This window comes from Pristiophorus japonicus, chromosome 24, assembly GCF_044704955.1.
Source record: "Pristiophorus japonicus isolate sPriJap1 chromosome 24, sPriJap1.hap1, whole genome shotgun sequence".
Lineage (NCBI taxonomy): Eukaryota > Metazoa > Chordata > Chondrichthyes > Pristiophoridae > Pristiophorus > Pristiophorus japonicus.
Genome location: NC_092000.1, coordinates 12,401,379 through 12,420,969, shown reverse-complemented (window position 1 = coordinate 12,420,969; position 19,591 = coordinate 12,401,379). Strand labels below are relative to the sequence as shown.

The 19,591-nt window shown below is 52.0% G+C and overlaps 1 protein-coding gene across 1 annotated transcript; it reads left to right on the top strand.

The window, feature by feature from the left end:
- The first annotated feature begins 7,416 nt into the window (after positions 1-7,416).
- mri1 (methylthioribose-1-phosphate isomerase 1) lies at positions 7,417-19,309 on the top strand. The gene is made up of 6 exons (XM_070867036.1): positions 7,417-7,631; positions 9,318-9,553; positions 12,118-12,287; positions 15,086-15,262; positions 16,668-16,892; positions 19,028-19,309. Exons 1-6 carry the CDS (start codon positions 7,500-7,502, stop codon positions 19,162-19,164), a joined length of 1,077 nt encoding a protein of 358 aa, XP_070723137.1. The 5' UTR covers positions 7,417-7,499; the 3' UTR covers positions 19,165-19,309.
- Positions 19,310-19,591: the final 282 nt, after the last annotated feature.

Sequence of the window (19,591 nt, the reverse complement as noted above, 5' to 3'; positions counted from 1 at the left end):
TCAGTTTAAAAAGCAGCAGTGGTAGAACCTGATGACTGGCGGGGTGGGGAAGGCGGGGGGGGGAAAGAGAGAGTGGGAAATAGGTCACATGAATTGCATGTGGCGAATGATACATTCACCGGCAAGGCTGTCGGTTTATCGTGGCTCACAAACTCGCATTATTGGGTGTTTTTATTTCACGGGATTTTCAGGGATCATGTCCTGACCGACATGGTCCAGCAACACCTCGATTTTAATGTTCTCAGCCTTGTTTTCGATCCCTTCCATTGCTGCACACCTTCCTTTCTCTGTAACCTCCTCCACAACCCTCTCCGATTGCAACAATCCTCCAATTCTGGCCTCTTGCGCATCCCCCATTGAATCGCTCCACCGTTGGCGGCCGTGCCTTCAGCTGCCTTGGCTGCAAGCTCTGGAGTTCTCTCCGTCTCTCGCCCTCTCCTCCTTTTAAGACATTTCTTAAAACCTACCTTATCTATTCTAATTGGTTCTGTGGCTCGGTGTCAAATTTTGTTTGATAATCGCTCCTACGGAAGCGCCTTGGGATGTTTTATTACATTACAGGCGCTATATCAATGCAAGTTTTCATTCCATCCATTTTTTTTTTTCCCCGCACGAGTGAGAACCACAAAATCACTGGCCGTGGTAACGGGAGAAAATCAACAAATAAAACGTTGGAAAAGGGAATGTAAAATGTTTTAACGGGAAGAAATGCCGGCGTAGAAATACGTAGACATTCCAACAAGGAAACCAACCATTTGCCCCAACCGGCCCATGTTTGAGTTTACCCTTCGCACAGGCAGACATTTCTAATCACATTTACCTACCCTGTTCCCATCTCCCTGCACCCCCCTTCTCTCTCTCATCCACCTCTCCAATCTAACCTTGAATATCGACATCATTTCTGCCTCAACCATCAAACCCGAGAAATTAATCCCCATTAGAGGGTGGTGGGGGTCTGGAACTCACGGCCTGAAAGGGTGGTAGAGGCAGAAACCCTCACCACATTTAAAAAGGATTTGGATGTGGTACGGACCAAGAGCTGGAAAGTGGGATTAGGCCAGCGCGGACACGATGGAATGAAATGACTTCCTTCCGTGCTGTAAATTTCTATGATTACCTCGTAAGTCCCTGAAGAACTTTCTCCCACCCTCTGTTCTAAATCTTTTACATTTGTTCTTGTATCTGTCCTCCCACACCCCACAATTCAGTTCTTAACCCCTCAACTACTGGAAAGTCTCCGAACTACCCTGTCCGATCCTTTCTTAACTTTCAACACTTCTATCGGATTGCCTCACGGTCTGAATGCTAAAGAGAAAACGGTGCACATGATTGGAGATTTATCGTTTAAAGTGGGCCCTCGTAGGTCAACACTTTGTGATGTACCTATTCCAGGGACTTGAGCACAAAACAATCCAGGCTGACACTGCAGTGCAATCCTGAGGGAGTGCTGCACTGTCGGAGGTGCCGTCTTTCAGATGAGACGTTAAACCGAGGCCTCGTCTGCCCTCTCAAATGGACGCAAAAGATCCCATCAGACTATTTCGAAGCAGAGCAGGGGAGTTATCCCTGGTGGTCCGAGCCCAATATTTATCCCTCAATCAACATCATAAAAAAAAAACATTATCTGGTCATTATCACATGGCTGTTTGTGGGAGCTTGCTGTGCCCAAATTGGCTGCCACGTTTCCCACATTACAGCAGTGACTATGCTCAAAAAGGTCTTCATTGGCTGTAAAGCGCTCTCCTATATGGCTCAGAGATGTGGACCATATACAGTTGACACCTCAAAGCGCTGAAGAATACCATCAGTGCAAAATCCTGCAAATCTCCTGGGAGGACAGATGCACCAGCGTCGGTGTTCTCGATCAGACCAGCTCCGTTGGGCGGGCCACAGTGTCCGCATGCCCGACACGAGACTCCCAAAGCAAGCGCTCTACTCGGAACTCCTACACGGCAAGTGAGCCAAAGGTGGGCAGAGGAAACGTTTCAAGGACACCCTCAAAGCCGCCCTGATAAAGTGCGACATCCCCACCAACACCTGGGAGTCCCTGGCCAAAGACCACCCTAAGTGGAGGAAGAGCATCGGGGAGGGCGCTGAGCACCTCGAGTCTCATCGCCGAGAGCATGCAGAAACCAAGCGCAGGCAGCGGAAGGAGCGTGCGGCAAACCAGACTCCCCGCCCAACCACTGTCTGTCCCACCTGTGACAAGAGATTGTAATTCCTGCCTTGGACTGTACAGTCACCTGAGAACTCACTTTTAGAGTGGAAGCAAGTCTTCCTCGATTTACGAGGGACTGCCTGCTGTGCTATAAAGCGCTGTGAGACGTCCGGTGGTCGTGAAAGGCGCTATATAAATCCAAATCTTTCAGCTTATCACTGAGTACATCTTGCTCCAGTTGCTAATGCGGGCAAATTGTCCCATAGCAGCATAAAAACTCGTATCGGGGACTGATAGGGGGGAAATTAGAAGTAAATCTCCCAGCAGTTATTCTATTTGACGGACTTGGGTTGAGGTTTCAAATCTCACAATGGACACTGCAGCATAGATCAATAACGTTTTGCCCCAGTGCTGGTGAAATATTGATCAGAATATTTAAGATGGCACCTCCACCTCCACTTGTCCAACACCTCAACACATTTTGGAAAGCTGCACAGCTGAGGTAAGTGGTCGTGGCTCTTTTAACCCCGTGATGACTGCATTATTACCTCGCATCAAATTCAACCAGAGCCTCCTCGTTCTTGCACTGGTGAGTGCCGCGATGTGGTTGTGGTGAAGGGGTTTGCAGGAAAACCCTGGCACATTGCCGGCTTCATCTCTGGCTCCCTTCCAGCCATTTTAGAATTTTATTCAATCAAATGTGTCATTTCTAATTTTAGCTGTGAGGAAAGATTGGATAAGCTGGGCGTCATTTTCTTTGGGACAGAGGAGGCTGAGGGGAGACCTCATTTGAGGGTGTATAAAATGATTTAGGTTGGGGAACTTCTCTGATTGTATTGTTAATGCTTCACTATACGTTTGTAGAAAATCATGTCTGTGTACGTTACATGAATGGAAAGCGATGTGTGTTTTGATACTTTGTGAATAAATAATTGAGAATTTGGTTGCGTAACCAAAATCCCTTTTGTAATTTGCATTGTCTGATGAAGGGACTTGTGTGTTCCTGAAAGCTAATGCCTTCACCCTTTGAAATGCCAGCTAATCTCAATAAACACAATCTCAATAAACTCGCTGTGTTGCTGTTGGATGAGTGTGGCATAAAAAAAAATTTTCAGCACGCTTCAAGGACACCCTCAAAGCCCAGTTTGAAACAGTGCAACACCCCCACCGGCACCTGGGAATCCCCGGCCCAAGACCGCCCAAAGTGGAAGAGGAGCATCCAGGAAGACGCCGAACACCCCGAGTCCCTTCGCCAGGAGCACGCGGAGGCCAAGCGCAAACAGCGGAAGGGGCGCACGGCAACCCAAGCCCCCCACCCAGCGTCTGCCCCACCTGTGACAGGGACTGTAGGTCCCTCATTGGTCTCTTCAGTCACCTGACAACTCATTAATGTGGCAGCAAGTCATCCTCGACTCCGAGGGACTGCCGAAAAAGAAAAGTGGCGTAAATCTACAGTTAGCTACTTACATAAAGCTTAAATGGAAGGCTGCAAACCACAGGGCTAGTTCTCCTGATGGTATATTGGGTACGGCTTTGTGTGGTAGAAAGAACGACTTAGATTTATGTAGCGCCTTTCACGACCACCGGACGTCTCGAAGCGCTTTACAGCCAATGAAGTACTTTTGGCGTGGAGTCACTGTTGTAATGTGGGAAACGCGGCAGCCTATTTGGCGTGGATGCGCTTATTTGAATCGTAAAAATCGCCACCGTGCTCCACCCTTTGTCTGTGATTGGTCCCCTTGGAGGATAAGCCACACCCTGAAGTTTCACAGGAATGTGTCACTGCAACCGCCCGCCCCAAGGTCTCACTGACTTTGCAAATTGTAACTCGATCCACTTTGACTTCCTGAAGCGACAGAGGACAGAGCTCCCCAGAAGACAGAAAGGGCCAGCCAAAGTGCCTTACCCCAGTCCAAGTGCATGCCTCCCCCAGCCGAAGTGCCTTACCCCAGTCCAAGTGCATGCCTCCCCCAGCCGAAGTGCCTTACCCCAGTCCAAATATATCTCTTCCCCCAGCCGAAGTGCCTTACCCCAGTCCAAGTGCATGCCTCCAACAGCTGAAGTGCCTTACCCCAGCGTAAGTGCATCCTTTCCCTCCCCCACCCCACCATAGATGTGGCAGGCATTGTGTACGGATTATTAACAGGTTTATTGGGAATGAAGATGACTAGTGACAGTGTCGTGACTTCTGGATATCATCCACTCCAACGATGTCCCTTGTAGGGGTTTGAAGAATGCGATCCATCTTCCCTGGGTTCCCCCTCTCCTCTCTGATCCCCCCACCCATGTCTCTCCCTCTCCGCCCACCCGTGCCCATGTCTCTCTCTCTCTCTCTCTCTCTCTCTTCTCCCCCCAATCTCTCTCGCTCTTCCACCCCGCCTCACGGCCGCTTCTCTGCCCGCCGTCGCTCTCAGGCGTCCACGGGCCCTCTCAGCCCCCCGAGAGGAGTTGGAGTCGGAGTGGGTGAAGAGAGTCAAGGCCTCAGCAGAGTCTCAGGCCTCGGGTCCTGATTCTCTGCAGCACGTGGAGGGAATGATTTGGGGCTAGGATTGGCGGGGGTGGGAGCAAGGCTTTTTTTTTTTAAATTCATAGCCAATCGTTCCAATTCTTTGTCAAATCACAAACGCCAGAGGTCACCTTGCACACGTCAAGGATCACTCTGCGCCAATGCTCTTAGCCAAAAGGCCTAGAGCCACTGCACCGTTCCTGGAAGTACTGCAATACCAGGTTCGTGCCATGGAGGTGGATGGGTCAGGCCCCCCACACCTGGATGGGTCAAGCCACGCCACCCACCTCCTATTTCCGAAAAAGCAAGCATATACCTTCCTGATCCAGGGAGAACCACCTTGGGGTTATGGTGGTTACTCCCCTGTCAGGTCAGTTACGCATGATCTTAGCCAAAAGGCCGAGCAAGGCTTGACCGACGCGGCATTTCAGTCAAAAAAAGCGCAGTGCAAATAGTTACACTGATTTTGTGCACAGCAAACTCCCACAAACAGCAATGTGTCAATGACCAGGTAATCTGTTTTTTTTTGTTATGTTGATTGAGGGATAACTATTGGCCAGGACATCAGGGATAACTCCACCTGCTCTTCCTCGAAAGAGTGTCATGGGATCTTGTACATTCACCTGAGAGAGCAGACAGGGCCTCGGTTTAACATCTTGTCTGAAAGACGGCACCTCCGACAGTGCGGCACACCTCCAACAGTGCAGCACTCCCTCAGCACTGCACTGGAGTGTTAGCCTGGATTTTTATGCTCAAGTGTCTGGAGCAGGACTTGAACCAACAACCTTCTGACCCAGCAGTGAGGGTGCTGCCCACTGAGCCACGGATGACAAGGAGGAATAAGAAGGACAGAGAATTATTTCAAGTGCTGTGTAACAGATTGGGGAAACGTATCACTTTAAATAACAAATGACCATTCTGCAAACCACAAGGACACTGCCTTTGTGAGAAACTGGTGGGCCAATTGTATTTTTCTATAAACACACAGCTCGAGTACGTTTACTGACCACGTTTATATCTGCCAGCTTGTGGCTGCAGTGGGTATAGCTCAAAGTATGACATTAGCACAGTTTCCACCAATCTTCCCGAGGTCAAGTGCACCCCCTTGTGGCCTCTGGACAAAATGGCAACACGCAAACCAAACAATAGTTCCAATCTCTCCTTGCTTGCTTAGGTGTGCAGCAGAACTATATTTGGGCACAGCTGCATAGAAAATGGACTCCTCCCTAAATACCCTGTCCATTATAAATACTACTTACAATTCCCTGTACCCGTATCTAGTCTTTCCATCCCCAAATAAAAATAATGCTTACCAAACATATAAAAATCTTTTTTTTAACCAGTTTTCCATCATGCTCTCCTTGAAGTGCTGATTTAAACTGGGACACTGATTCTGTGGTTCTCAGTCTAGTGCTAGGCTCAAGCGTGATGTCTTTAAGGGGACGCCAAAAACTGCATTCCCTAGCCACCGACTCCATCCCTCTCCCTAGCATCTGTCTGAGGTTGAACCAGACTGTTCGCAACCTTAGTGTCGTATTTGACCCTGAAATGAACTTCCGACCACATATCCACAGCATAACTAAGACCCCCTATTTCCACCTCCATAACATCGCTTGTCTCCGCCCCTGCCTCAGCTCATCCGCTGCTGAAACCCTCATCCATGCCTTTATTACCTCTAGACTTGACTATTCCAATGCACCCCTGGCTGGCCTCCCACGTTCTACCCCACGTAAACTAGAGGTAATCCGAAACTCGGCTGCCCCGTGCCCTAACTCGCACCAAGTCCCGCTCATTCATCACCCCCTGTGCTCGCTGACCTACATTGGCTTCCGGTTAAGCAACGCCTCGATTTCAAAATTCTCATCCTTGTTTACAAATCCCTCCGTGGCCTCGCCCCTCCCTATCTCTGTAATCTCCTCCAGCCCCACAACCCCCAAGATGTCTGTGCTCCTCTAATTCTGCCCTCCTGAGCATCCCTGATTTTAATCGCTCAACCATCGGTGGCCATGCCTTCTGTTGCTTGGGCCCCAAGCTCTGGAACTCCCTCCCTGAACCCCTCCCCCTCTCTACCTCTCTTTCCTCCTTCAAGACGCTCCTTAAAACCGACCTCTTTGACCAAGCTTTTGGTCACCTGCGCTAATTTCTCCTTATGTGTCAAATTCTTGTCATACAACACTGCTGTGAAGCACCTTGGGCCATTAAAGGCGCTGTATAAATACAAGTTGTTGTTGCTGTTTGCCTCAGTGTCCTTAAAGGGACAGTCCAAGTTAACAGTAACAACTTGCATTTATATTGTGCCTTTAACGTGGTAAGACGTCCTAAGGCGCTTCACGGGAGCGTAAATCCGATAAAAATTGACACCGAGCTGCATAAGGAGATAGTGGGACAGGTGACCAAAAGCTTGGCCAAAGAGGTCGGTTTTAGGGAGCGTCTTAAAGGAGCATGGAGAGGCGGAGAGGTTTCGGAAGGGAATTCCAGAGGGTGGGTGGAATATCACAGTTCTGCTCCAACCCCCAGGCTGACCAGTGTGAAATGGGCTCAATTTATTGCAAATTGGTCACATGTATGTTCTAAATATCAATCACTGTAAAACAATAATTTGAAGAAAATATGTTCTACTTTGGAAATCATTTTGATTAACTTTGGTAACAAGGTGCAATTAATGCAAAGAATTGAAGCAGAACTAGATACACTTTTTGTAACTGAAGCAATGATTTGCAACACTGTACAAAGGGGAAGCGAAACCCAAAGTCTCGCCCACCGGGCGCTGGGGCGGCGCTCGCGTCCTCTGTGCAGCCGGAGCCGGGACACAGTGGGAGCTCAGAGCCGCCAGCAATGACTCTGGAGGCGGTCCGCTACCGGCGGGGCAGCCTGCAAATCCTCAACCAGCTGCTGCTGCCCCAGCGCAGCCTGTACCTGCACATCAGCAGCGTGCGGGACGGCTGGCGGGCCATCAGGGAGATGCAGGTCTGTGGCCGGGTCACTGTGTGTGTGCAGGGAGCAATGTGGGCCTGTGGATGGAGGTGTGTGTGTGTGTGTGTGTAGAGGGATAGAGAGGCTCTGTGTAGACCTATAGAGGCAGAGTGTGTGTGTGTGTGGAGAGGGATAGAGAGGCTGTGTGTGTGTGTAGACCTATAGAGGCAGAGTGTGTGTGTGTGGAGAGGGATAGAGAGGCTGTGTGTGTGTGTCGACCTATAGAGGCAGAGTGTGTGTGTGTGGAGAGGGATAGAGAGGCTGTGTGTGTGTAGACCTATAGAGGCAGAGTGTGTGTGTGGAGAGGGATAGAGAGGCTGTGTGTGTGTCGACCTATAGAGGCAGAGTGTGTGTGTGTGTGTAGAGCTATAGAGGCAGAGTGTGTGTAGAGCTATAGAGGCAGAGTGTGTGTGTGTGTAGAGCTATTGAGGCAGAGTGTGTGTGTATGCGTGTGTGTAGAGCTGTGTGTGCATGTGTGTGTAGAGCTATAGAGGCAGAGTGTGTGTAGAGCTATAGAGGCAGAGTGTGTGTGTGTGTAGAGCTATAGAGGCAGAGTGTGTGTGTGTGTGTGTACAGCTCTCAGTCATCAAGATCCACTGCATGGCTCTGGACATAATATCTCGGGAGCCTCCTATCATCAAGAGCAGGCATCGACGACGAGATCCAACACCGCCTCCAGTGCGCCAGTGCAGCCTTCGGTCGCCTGAGGAAAAGAGTGTTTGAAGACCAGGCCCTCAAAACTGCCACCAAGCTGTAGTAATACCTGCCCTCCTGTATGGCTCAGAGACATGGACCATGTACAGTAGACACCTCAAGTTGCTGGAGAAATATCACCCAACGATGTCTCCGCAAGATCCTACAAATCCCCTGGGAGGACAGACGCACCAACATCAGCGTCCTCGACCAGGCCAACATCCCCAGCATTGAAGCACTGACCACACTCGACCAGCTCCGCTGGGTAGGCTACATTGTTCGCATGTCAGACACGAGACTCCCAAAGCAAGCGCTCTACTCGGAACTCCTTCACGGCAAGCGAGCCAAAGGTGGACAGAGGAAACGTTACAAGGACACCCTCAAAGCCTCCCTGATAAAGTGCAACATCCCCCACCGACACCTGGGAGTCCCTGGCCAAAGACCGCCCTAAGTGGAGGAAGTGCATCCGGGAGGGCGCTGAGCACCTCGAGTCTCGTCGCCGCGAGCATGCAGAAATCAAGCGCAGGCAGCGGAAAGAGCGTGTGGCAAACCAGTCCCACCCTCCCCTTCGCTCAACGGCTATCTGTCCCACCTGTGACAAGGGACTGTGGCTCTCGTATTGGACTGTTCAGCCACCAAAGAACTCACTTCAGGAGTGGAAGCAAGTCTTCCTCGATTCCGAGGAACTGCTTATGAGGGGATGATAGAGGCAGGGAGAGTGTGTGTGTGTGTGTGCAGCTATAGAGGCAGAGTGTGTGTGTGTGTGTGTGTGCGGCTATAGAGGCAGAGTGTGTGTGTGTGTGTGTGTGTGTGTGTGTATGTAGAGAGGGATATAGAGGCTCTGTGTATGTAATAATAACAGAGAAACAAAGAAAATTGGAGCAGTAGTAGGCCATTCAGCCTACTTCGAGCCTTGGGGCACCTGCTCGGAATGCACGAAGGACCTAGTTTTCCGGTGTTGCCTCACAATGCGTTGTTTTGCCGCAGGTGAGGGGTGCCCCCGCTATCGCTATCGTCGGGAGCCTGAGTCTCGCCGTAGAGCTTCACGGTGGCAAGCCGCGTGACAAGGAAGGCTTGGCGACCTTTGCCCTGGAGTCGCTGGACTATCTCGTGACCGCCCGGCCCACAGCGGTCAACATGGCAAGGGCGGCGCGGGAACTGTCCGACTTTGTCGCGAGCGAGGTCAAGCGGCCGGACTCCACTGCGGAGAGCTTCAAGGAAAAGTGAGTTGTGGTCCCACCCCCGTTCGTTCCCTCCCGTGGCCACTTTGGGCGACGCTTCTCCCGTCGTTGCTGACGGAAAGGCGGTTTCGCGGTGCGGAATTCATTTCAATTGTTGTCCGTGTTTGGTTCGGGCTCCATAGGAACATAAGAAATAGGAGCAGGAGTCGGCCATTCGGCCCCTCGAGCCTGCTCCGCCATTCAATAAGGTCACGGCTGATCTACCTCAAATCCATTTTCCTGCCCGATCCTCTCTGTCTGCACCTCTCTCCTCCTTTACCACGTTCGCTAAAGCCTACCTCGTCACCCACCTGTCCTGATATCTCCTTGCGTGGCTCGGTGTCAAACTTTGTTTGATAACACTCCTGTGAAGCGCCTTGGGACGTTTTACTGCTACATAAAGGCAAGTTGTTGTTGTCTGCTTTTCTAGGTGGATGCAAAACATCCCGTGACATAAAGAAAGACTTGCATTTATATAGCGCCTTTCACGACCACCGGACGTCTCAAAGCGCTTTACAGCCAATGAAGTACTTTTGGAGTGTAGTCACTGTTGTAATGTTGGAAACGGGCAGCTAATTTGTGCACAGCAAGCGCCCACAAATAGCAGTGTAATAATGACACAGATAATCTGTTTTTGTTATGCTGATTGAGGGATAAATATTGGCCCCAGGACACTGGGGATAACTCCCCTGCCGTTCTTCGAAAAAGTGCCATGGGATCCTTTACGTTCACCTGAGAGGAGCAGACGGGGCCGCAGTTTAACGGTTGATCCAAAAGACGGATATTATTCGAAGAGCAGGCGGCCTGGCCAACATTCCTCCCTCAATCCAATACCTTGGGGGCAAGGGAAGCGGTGGGGGACAGACTAACTGGTTCAGCTCCTTCCACTTAATGTCCCAACGTCCATCAGTGACTGGCCCAACCTCACCTGCTCAGTCTGGGCCTGTACTCGGGGCCCAGCTCCCGCAGGAGAAATTCACCATGTTCCCTTCGTGCGGCAGCTAATCCTGTTTGTAATGTATGCACCTGTGAGGATGCTCACGGGCTTGTCGAGCTGTTGGGGAGTCCATGTTCCACGTGTATGTACAGTGTGTGAGGTTGCAGCCCCTCTTCCAATATTTGAAGGGGCTGCTCCTCAAATTCTGGCTGCACTTCAGTCCCACACTCCTGATCTTTGGGCACCCTGTGCGGAGGGGAGCGGGTAGGTCCGAGGGCCTCCTCGTAGGACTGCTCCAGGGCACGGCCAAGGGGGCCATCAGCCGGTCCAGGCAGCGGGTGGTCGAGGGGGTCATTCAGCCTGACTGCCTGCCTCTCTTCCGCGCCTACGTCCGGGCCAGGGTGTCCCTGGAGATGGAGCACGCGGTGTCCACCGGTACGCTCGCGGCCTTCCGCGAGAGGTGGGCGCCGGAGGGACTGGAGTGCATCATCACCCCCGGCAACCAAATTTTAATTTGCCTTTATATGTTTTAAGATTTAATTTGTTTTAATTGCTGGGTTTTTAGTGTCCCCCTCCCCTTTCATAGGGGGCACTTGTATATATATCTCTGGTTTTACTGCCCAAAAAAACCCCCCAAAAAACACAAAAATCACAAAAAAAAACAAACAAAGGGCATGTAAAAAGTGTTTAGAGTGTCCCCCAGATCGTGGGGCACTTGACTTAAATGTTTAATTTTGTCCTATCAAAACAGTTGTAGAGCTGTTGGGGAATCCGTGTTCCACATGTATGTACAGTGTGTGAGGTTGCAGCCTCTTTTGCATTATTTGAAGGGGCTGCTCCTCAATTTCTGGTTACACTTCAGTCCCACGCTCCTGATCTTTGGGCACCCTGTGCGGAGGGGAGCGGGTAGGTCCGAGGGCCTCCTCGTAGGACTGCTCCTGGGCACGGCCAAGGGGGCCATCAGCCGGTCCAGGCAGCGGGCGGTCGAGGGGGTCGTTCAGCCCGACTGCCTGCCTCTCTTCCGTGGTTACATCTGAGCCACGGTGTCCCTAGAGATGGAGCACACGGTGTCCACCGGTACGCTCGCGGCCTTCTGTGAGAGGTGGGCGCCGGAGGGACTGAAGTGCATCATCACCTCCGGCAACCGAATTTTAATTTGAACCACGTTAAAAGTTTAATTTGTTTAAGTTTGTCGGTTTTAGTGCCCCCCCGCCTTTTAGCCAGGGGGCACTTGTATAATTTGTGTTTTTGGTGCCCTCAAAAAAAAACAGAAAACAAAAAAAAGAGGCACTTGAAAAGTTTTTGAAGTCTGCCCCTCCTTTAATCAGGGGGGCACCTGATTGGTTGCAACAAAATAGTTGTAGAGCTGTTGAGTGGGAGTGGCTTAGCCAGTCATGTGATGTTCACAAGACTCAATTAAACCCCAGCCAGTTGGGTTCGGGGGATCCACGATGAGGTATGCAGTTGTGAGCCTAGTGGATGAACTGGTAATGTGTAGTGTGTTAAACCTTTGCTAATAAACCAACTAGTTCTTAATAGCAATGTGTTGCTATGAATTCTTAAGCAAAGAACCCATGAAGCAAATACATTGCACTGATCAAAGCTCTTTGCTTTCCCTCCATATAAAAAGTCTTATTTCCAGAATCGAGGCCATGTTGGAGAAGGACATCAGCGACAACAGAAGTATTGGAAGCCACGGAGCCAAACACATCCTATCCGCAGCAAAAACGGAGAAAGTAATAATCCTCACTCATTGTAACACTGGTTCCCTGGCAACAGCAGGATATGGCACAGCGTTAGGTAAGGGCCATGTTCCCTTGTGAACTTCTTATTATCCATTGGAGATGGGCCATTGTTCTCTGACGCCATTTTCTCTTTTGTGCCTCACCCCTCCCTCTCTCTGTAACCTCGTCCAGTCCGACAACTGTGACTGTCAGCTGTGGCTCAGTGGGCAGCACCGCTCCCCTCGGAGTCAGAAGGTTGTGGGTTCAAGTCCCACTCCAGGAACTTGAGCACATAAATCTAGGCTGACACTCCCAGCGCAGTGCTGAGGGAGCACTGCACTGCCGGAGTCGCCGTCTTTCGGATGAGACGTGAAACCTATCTGCCCCCTCAAGTGGACTTAAAGATCCCATGGCACTATTTCGAAGAAGAGCAGGGGAGTTATCCCCGGTGTCCTGGCCAATATTTATCACTCAATCAACATCACAAAAACAGATTATCTGGTCATTATCACATTGCTGTGTGCAAATTGGCTGCCGCATTTCCCACATTACAGCAGTGACTACACTCCAAAAGCACTTTGAGAGGTCCGGTGACAGGCGCTATAGAAATCCAAGTCTTTGTTTCTTTCACAACCTTCCGAGATTGCTGCATTCCTGACCTCAAATCCGCCTTCCCTATCCCTAAGCTTTGGAATTCCCTCACTAAATCTCTCCGCCCTTCTCTCTCTCCTCCTTTTTGAGGCACTGCTCAAAATCTAAGTCCTAAGAGCTCCTTCTGTGGCTCGTGGTCAAGTTTTGTCTGACAACACATCTGTGAAGCACATTGGGACATTTCACTCCTTTACTCAGCTGCCCCGTGTCCTAACTCGCACCAAGTCCTGCTCACCCATCACCCGCTGTGCTCACTGCCCCCGTGTCCTAACTCGCACCAAGTCCCGCTCACCCATCACCCTCTGTGCTCACTGCCCGTGTCTTAACTCGCACCAAGTCCCGCTCACCCATCACCCCCTGCGCTCGCTGCCCCGTGTCCTAACTCGCACTAAGTCCCACTCATCCATCACCCCCCGTGCTCGCTGCCCCGTGTCCTAACTCGCACCAAGTCCCGCTCACCCATCACCCCCTGCGCTCGCTGCCCCGTGTCCTAACTCGCACCGAGTCCCGCTCACCGATCATCCTCCTGTTCTCGCTGCCCGTGTCCTAACTCGCATGAACTCCCGCTCACCCATCACCCCCTGTGCTCGCTGCCCGTGTCCTAACTCGCACCAAGTCCCGCTCACCCATCACCCCCTGTGCTCGCTGCCCGTGTCCTAACTCGCACCGAGTCCCGCTCACCCATCACCCCCTGTGCTCGCTGCCCCGTGTCCTAACTCGCACCGAGTCCCTCTCACCCATCACCCCCTGTGCTCGCTGCCCTGTGTCCTAACTCTCACCGAGTCCCGCTCACCGATCATCCTCCTGTTCTCGCTGCCCGTTTCCTAACTCGCATCAACTCCCGCTCACCCATCACCCCCTGTGCTCGCTGCCCCGTGTCCTAACTCGCACCGAGTCCCTCTCACCGATCATCCTCCTGTTCTCGCTGCCCGTGTCCTAACTCGCATCAACTCCCGCTCACCCATCATCCTCCTGTGCTCGCTGCCCTGTGTCCTAACTCGCACCGAGTCCCGCTCACCCATCATCCCCTGTGCTCACTGCCCCGTGTCCTAACTCGCACCGAGTCCCGCTCACCGATCATCCTCCTGTTCTCGCTGCCCGTGTCCTAACTCGCACCGAGTCCCGCTCACCCATCATCCCCTGTGCTCACTGCCCCGTGTCCTAACTCGCACCGAGTCCCTCTCACCCATCATCCTCCTGTGCTCGCTGCCCGTGTCCTAACTCGCACCGAGTCCCTCTCACCCATCATCCTCCTGTGCTCACTGACCCGTGTCCTAACTCGCACCGAGTCCCTCTCACCCATCACCCCCTGTGCTCGCTGCCCCGTGTCCTAACTCGCACCGAGTCCCTCTCACCCATCACCCCCTGTGCTCGCTGCCCCGTGTCCTAACTCGCACCGAGTCCCTCTCACCCATCACCCCCTGTGCTCGCTGCCCTGGGTCCTAACTCGCACTGAGTCCCGCTCACCCATCACCCCCTGTGCTCGCTGCCCCGTTTCCTAACTCGCACCGAGTCCCGCTCACCCATCACCCCCTGTGCTCGCTGCCCCGTGTCCTAACTCGCACCGAGTCCCACTCACCCATCACCCCCTGTGCTCGCTGCCCCGTGTCCTAACTCGCACCGAGTCCCTCTCACCCATCACCCCCTGTGCTCGCTGCCCTGTGTCCTAACTCGCACCGAGTCCCGCTCACCCATCACCCCCTGTGCTCGCTGCCCTGTGTCCTAACTCGCACCGAGTCCCTCTCACCCATCACCCCCTGTGCTCGCTGACCTATGTCGATTAAGCAACGCCTCGATTTTTAAAATTTCCATCCTTATTTTCAAATTCCTCCATGGGCCTCGCCCCTCCCTATCTCTGTAATCTCCTCCAGCCCCACAACCTCCCCCGCCTCCCCCTCAAGATGTCTGCCCTCTTGACCATCCCTGATTATAATCGCTCAACCATCGGTGGCCGTTCCTTCTGTTGCCTGGGCCCCAAGCTCTGGAACTCCCTCCTTAAACCTCTCCACCTCTCTTTCCTCCTTCAAGACGCTCCTTAAAACTTACCTCTTTGACCAAGCTTTTGGTCACCTGCGCTAACTTCTACTTATGCGGCTCGGTGTCAAATTTTTATCTCGTTGTGCTCCTGTGAAGCGCCTTGGGACCTTTCACTGCGTTAAAGGCGCTATATAAATACATGTTATATTATATCCAGTGCTTTTAGTTATCTCTCTCCCCTCCCAGGTGTGATCCGTTCTCTCTGGTCCATGGGTCGCCTTGAACACGTTTACTGCACCGAGACCCGGCCCTACAACCAGGGGGCGAGGCTCACTGCCTACGAGCTGGTGCACGAGAAAATCCCTGCCACGCTCATCGCCGACAGCATGGTGTCCATGGCCATGAAGGAGAAGGGCATTTCAGGTAACTCTCCCCAAACTGTGCCCTGTTGCGTCCCCCCGGAGGATCGCAGGCGCTGGCTCGCGGCTTGGCGTTAGCGTGTCGTGATGCTGGCCTTGCGCCAACCTGCCATGCCTGTTGACGACCTCCTTGCGTGATGACCTTCTCCCTTTATGTCGTACGCTGCATGTTGTGCCTCGATGCTGTTGAAGAAAGATTTGGATTTGTACAGCGATTTTTATAAGGACTGTCCCACGGAGCGGGGCAACAGAACCGAGGTGTTCAGTGAGTCAATGAGAGGGTACATGTGAGAGACAAACTGGTCAGGATGTGTGTGCGTTCCTCCTCCTTGTATCACTGATGGAGAGGTTTGCAGGTTGGACATTCCTCCCTGACCCCCATGACTTCGAAAGAAGACTTGGATTTATATAGCGCCTTTCACGACCACTGGACGTCTCAAGGGCTTTACAGCCAAAGAAGTACTTTTGGAGTGTAGTCACTGGAGGGAAACTGGATGATAGTTATTAGTAGTTTGTAGAAGTACATAACTGGTTTTAAAAATCGACTGGCCTATTTTATTTATCTGGTTTATTTCCCCGCTGGGGTGTATGAAATCCCAAATGAAGCATTTTTGTCTTACATTTAGCACGGTATTGATTCTGTTGTGGCGCATAAGCGGTTAAAAACCAGCTTCACTTACCGAAATCAGGTGCCAGCTGAACTTGATGCAGTTGTCATGACAATTGGTTGGTTGCCAAGCAGTTGGTATGAGGGAGGAGCTAAGCTACTCCATTTAACTACAAACGTGTGATGCTGTTTGTTTAGAAAACTGGGGGCACTTTTAACCGAACTTACTTGGCGGGGGAGCCGATGGAATTGGGTGGGAGGCCAGAGTTACACCTGGCCTGATTTTGACTTCAAAGGAGAGTAAAATCAGGGGAGGCGGGTGGGGAGAGGTGGGCCCCGGAGGGACTGAAGGGCATCATCGCCCCCCGCTACCAAATTTTAATTTAATTTGATTTGACAAGGTTCTCTCTAATTGTTACCTTGGTGCCCTTAAAAAAAAAAAGAGGGTACTTGATTTTAAAGTTTTACCAATATAGTAGTCGAGCTGTTGCATTGTGAGTGGCTTAGCCAGTCACGTGATGTTCACAAGACTCAATAAAACCCCGGCCAGTTGGGTTTGGGGGATCCACGATGAGGTATGCAGTTGTGAGCCTGGTGGATGAACTGGTAATGCGTAGTGTGATTGTTAAACCTTTTGCGAAAAAACCAACTCGTTCTTAAAAGCAGTGTGTTGCTATGAATTCCGAAGCAAGGAACCCGTGAAGCAAATACATGACAAAGCGTGCTGGCTTCGGCCGGGGGAATGTGCTGGTGTTGTTCTGACCTGCCTGCTCGGTCTATCTTTGTTACCGTTGGTGTGCAGCGGTGGTGGTGGGAGCCGACCGGATCGTGGCCAACGGCGACACGGCCAATAAGATCGGGACGTACCAGCTGGCCATCGCGGCCCGGCACCACGGCATCCCGTTCTACGTGGCGGGGCCCAGCACATCCTGCGACCCGGCCCTGGAGAGCGGCGAGCAGATCGTCATCGAGGAGCGGCCGGGGGAAGAGCTCACGGACGTCAACGGGGTCCGCCTCGCCGCGCCAGGTGAGACGGGGGACGCGGTCGGTGGGGGGGGCCATGCCCGGGTGGGAAAACGGCACAGGGAAGTGTAAGGGGGGGGGGGGGGGCGGGACTCCCCACCGGCCTCGGTGAATCCGTTGCCTTGGGAGGCACTGGGATATGGAGCAGGAGGTCCTATGTGCGACCCCCTTGCCAAATCTGTCTGCTGATTCGGCTGATTTCACCGGCAAATGTCGTCACCATCATAGGCAGTCCCCCGGAATCGACTTGTTTCCACTCTAAAAGTGAGTCCTTAGGTGGCTGAACAGTCCAATATACTGGCTTTGGAAGGGGTACAGAGACGATTCACGAGGCTGATTCCGGAGATGAGGGGGTTACCTTATGATGATAGATTGAGTAGACTGGGTCTTTACTCGTTGGAGTTCAGAAGGATGAGGGGTGATCTTATAGAAACATTTAAAATAATGAAAGGGATAGACAAGATAGAGGCAGAGAGGTTGTTTCCACTGGTCGGGGAGACTAGAACTAGGGGGCACAGCCTCAAAATACGGGGGAGCCAATTTAAAACCGAGTTGAGAAGGAATTTCTTCTCCCAGAGGGTTGTGAATCTGTGGAATTCTCTGCCCAAGGAAGCAGTTGAGGCTGGCTCATTGAATGTATTCAAGTCACGGATAGATAGATTTTTAACCAATAAGGGAATTAAGGGTTACGGGGAGCGGGCGGGTAAGTGGAGCTGAGTCCACGGCCAGATCAGCCATGATCTTGTTGAATGGCGGAGCAGGCTCGAGGGGCTAGATGGCCTCCTCCTGTTCCTAATTCTTATGTTCTTATGTTCTTATAACCACAGTCCCTGTCACAGATGGGACAGACAGTGGTTGAGGGAAGGGGTGGGTGGGACTGGTTTGCCGCACGCTCCTTCCGCTGCCTGCGCTTGGTTTCTGCACGCTCTCGGCGACGAGACTCGAGGTGCTCAGCGCCCTCCCGGATGCACTTCCTCCACTTAGGGCGGCGCGACAATTGACATCCATGCTTGAGCTAGCGAAGAGGAAATCATTTCATGGCTCTCACCTGCCATGGGTTCAAGACCCACTCCGGAGGCTTGAGCACCGAATCTAGGCTGACACTCCCAGTGCAGTGCTGAGGGAGTGCCGCACTGTCGGAGGTGCCCAGAGAGAAAGTGTTATGTATGCAACATCTTGGTAACCAGCATTCTACCGCCACCAGGGGGCGCATCTGCTGGAGTCCCAAGGGATCCCAGCATCCTTTGGGAGCATTGCATATAAGCAGGCCTCCCATGCTGTGCCAGCACTCTGGAATCAGAATAAAGAGATTAAGGTCACACTTGCTCAAGTCCACAGTACTCAGTCACATTGCTTTACTTGAGACATAACAGAAAGAAAGAAGACATTTCATTTGTATAGCACCGTTCACAACCCCCGAATATCTCAAGGAGCTTCACAGCCAGTGAAGCACTCTTTGAAGAGCTGCTGTCATGTCGGAAACGCAGCAGCCAATTTGCGTAAGGTCCCACAAACAGCGATGCGACAATGAGCAGACAATTTGTTTTTGTGATGTTGGTTGGCAGAAAGATATTGGCCAGGACACCGGGGAGAACGCCCCCTGCTCTGCTTCGAAAGAGTGCCATGGGATCTTTTACTGCATGCTCTCGGCGACGAGACTCGAGGTGCTGAGCACCTCGAGTCTCGTCGCCGAGAGCGTGCAGAAACCAAGCGCAGGCAGCGGAAGGAGCGTGCGGCAAACCAGTCCCACCCTCCCCTTCCCTCAACCACTGTCTGTCCCACCTGCGACAGGGACTGCGGTTCTCATATTGGGCTCTCGAGACCTGAGACCTGAGAGAGCACTCGGGGCCTCGGTTTAACGACTCATCGGGAAGACGGCACCTCCGGCAGTGCAGCGCTCCCTCGGCACTGCACTGGGAGCGTCAGCCTGAATTATGTGCTCAAATCTAGCAGGATCTGAGACGAGGGCACTACCCACTGAACCAAGGCGGATGTACTGACTCGGAATGGGTTTCTGCGCTATTGGTAGAAGCCCACATAGCGTGGGGTGACCTCGTGGCGAGACAAGTGGGGTTGGGGGGAATATAGAATAAAAGCAGCTCTAACGCAGAAAGGTCTCATTTCTCTCCCTCTTGGCAGGTATTGGTGTGTGGAACCCAGCATTCGATGTCACGCCTCACGGCCTCATCACAGCGGGAATCATTACAGAGTTCGGAGTTCATGACCCGCGAGAGCTTCGGAAAGTGCTCGCTGAAAAAGCCTGTTTCAAACGCTAAACGCCCTCCTGACGCACAGATCGGAACTCGAGTTACACCTCCTGGCTTCTTCTTCACTTCTCTCCTCCCGTGGTCGTCGATTCTCTAAACTTTCTTTATATTTTTGTTCCGCATAAAATCCAAATAAACTCTTTTTAAAAAAATTTTTTTTTTTCCTGAACTTGAGAGTATTGACATCAGTTTCTCCTCGTTGCTCAGTCTTTCTTGTCAAAACTGGAGAATTCCTTCCATTTTTCATGCCTCCCACAATATAACCAGCGAAATTTGCAGCGCAGGAGGAAGTCATTTGGCCCCTCGTGTCCGTGCCGGCCGACAAGAGTTCTGTCCAGCCCAATCCCACTTTCCAGCTCTCGGCCCGTAGCCCTGCAGGTTACGGCACTTCAAGTGCACATCCAAGTACTTTTTAAATGCGATGAGGATTTCTGCC

Excerpts from the sequence above, each read along its gene's own strand:
- mri1 (XM_070867036.1), top strand. The coding sequence starts at position 7,500 with ATGACTCTGGAGGCGGTCCGCTACCGGCGGGGCAGCCTGCAAATCCTC. Across the intron at positions 7,632-9,317 it reads GGGCCATCAGGGAGATGCAG|GTGAGGGGTGCCCCCGCTAT; the intron begins GTCTGTGGCCGG and ends GTTTTGCCGCAG. Across the intron at positions 9,554-12,117 it reads GCGGAGAGCTTCAAGGAAAA|TCTTATTTCCAGAATCGAGG; the intron begins GTGAGTTGTGGT and ends CCATATAAAAAG.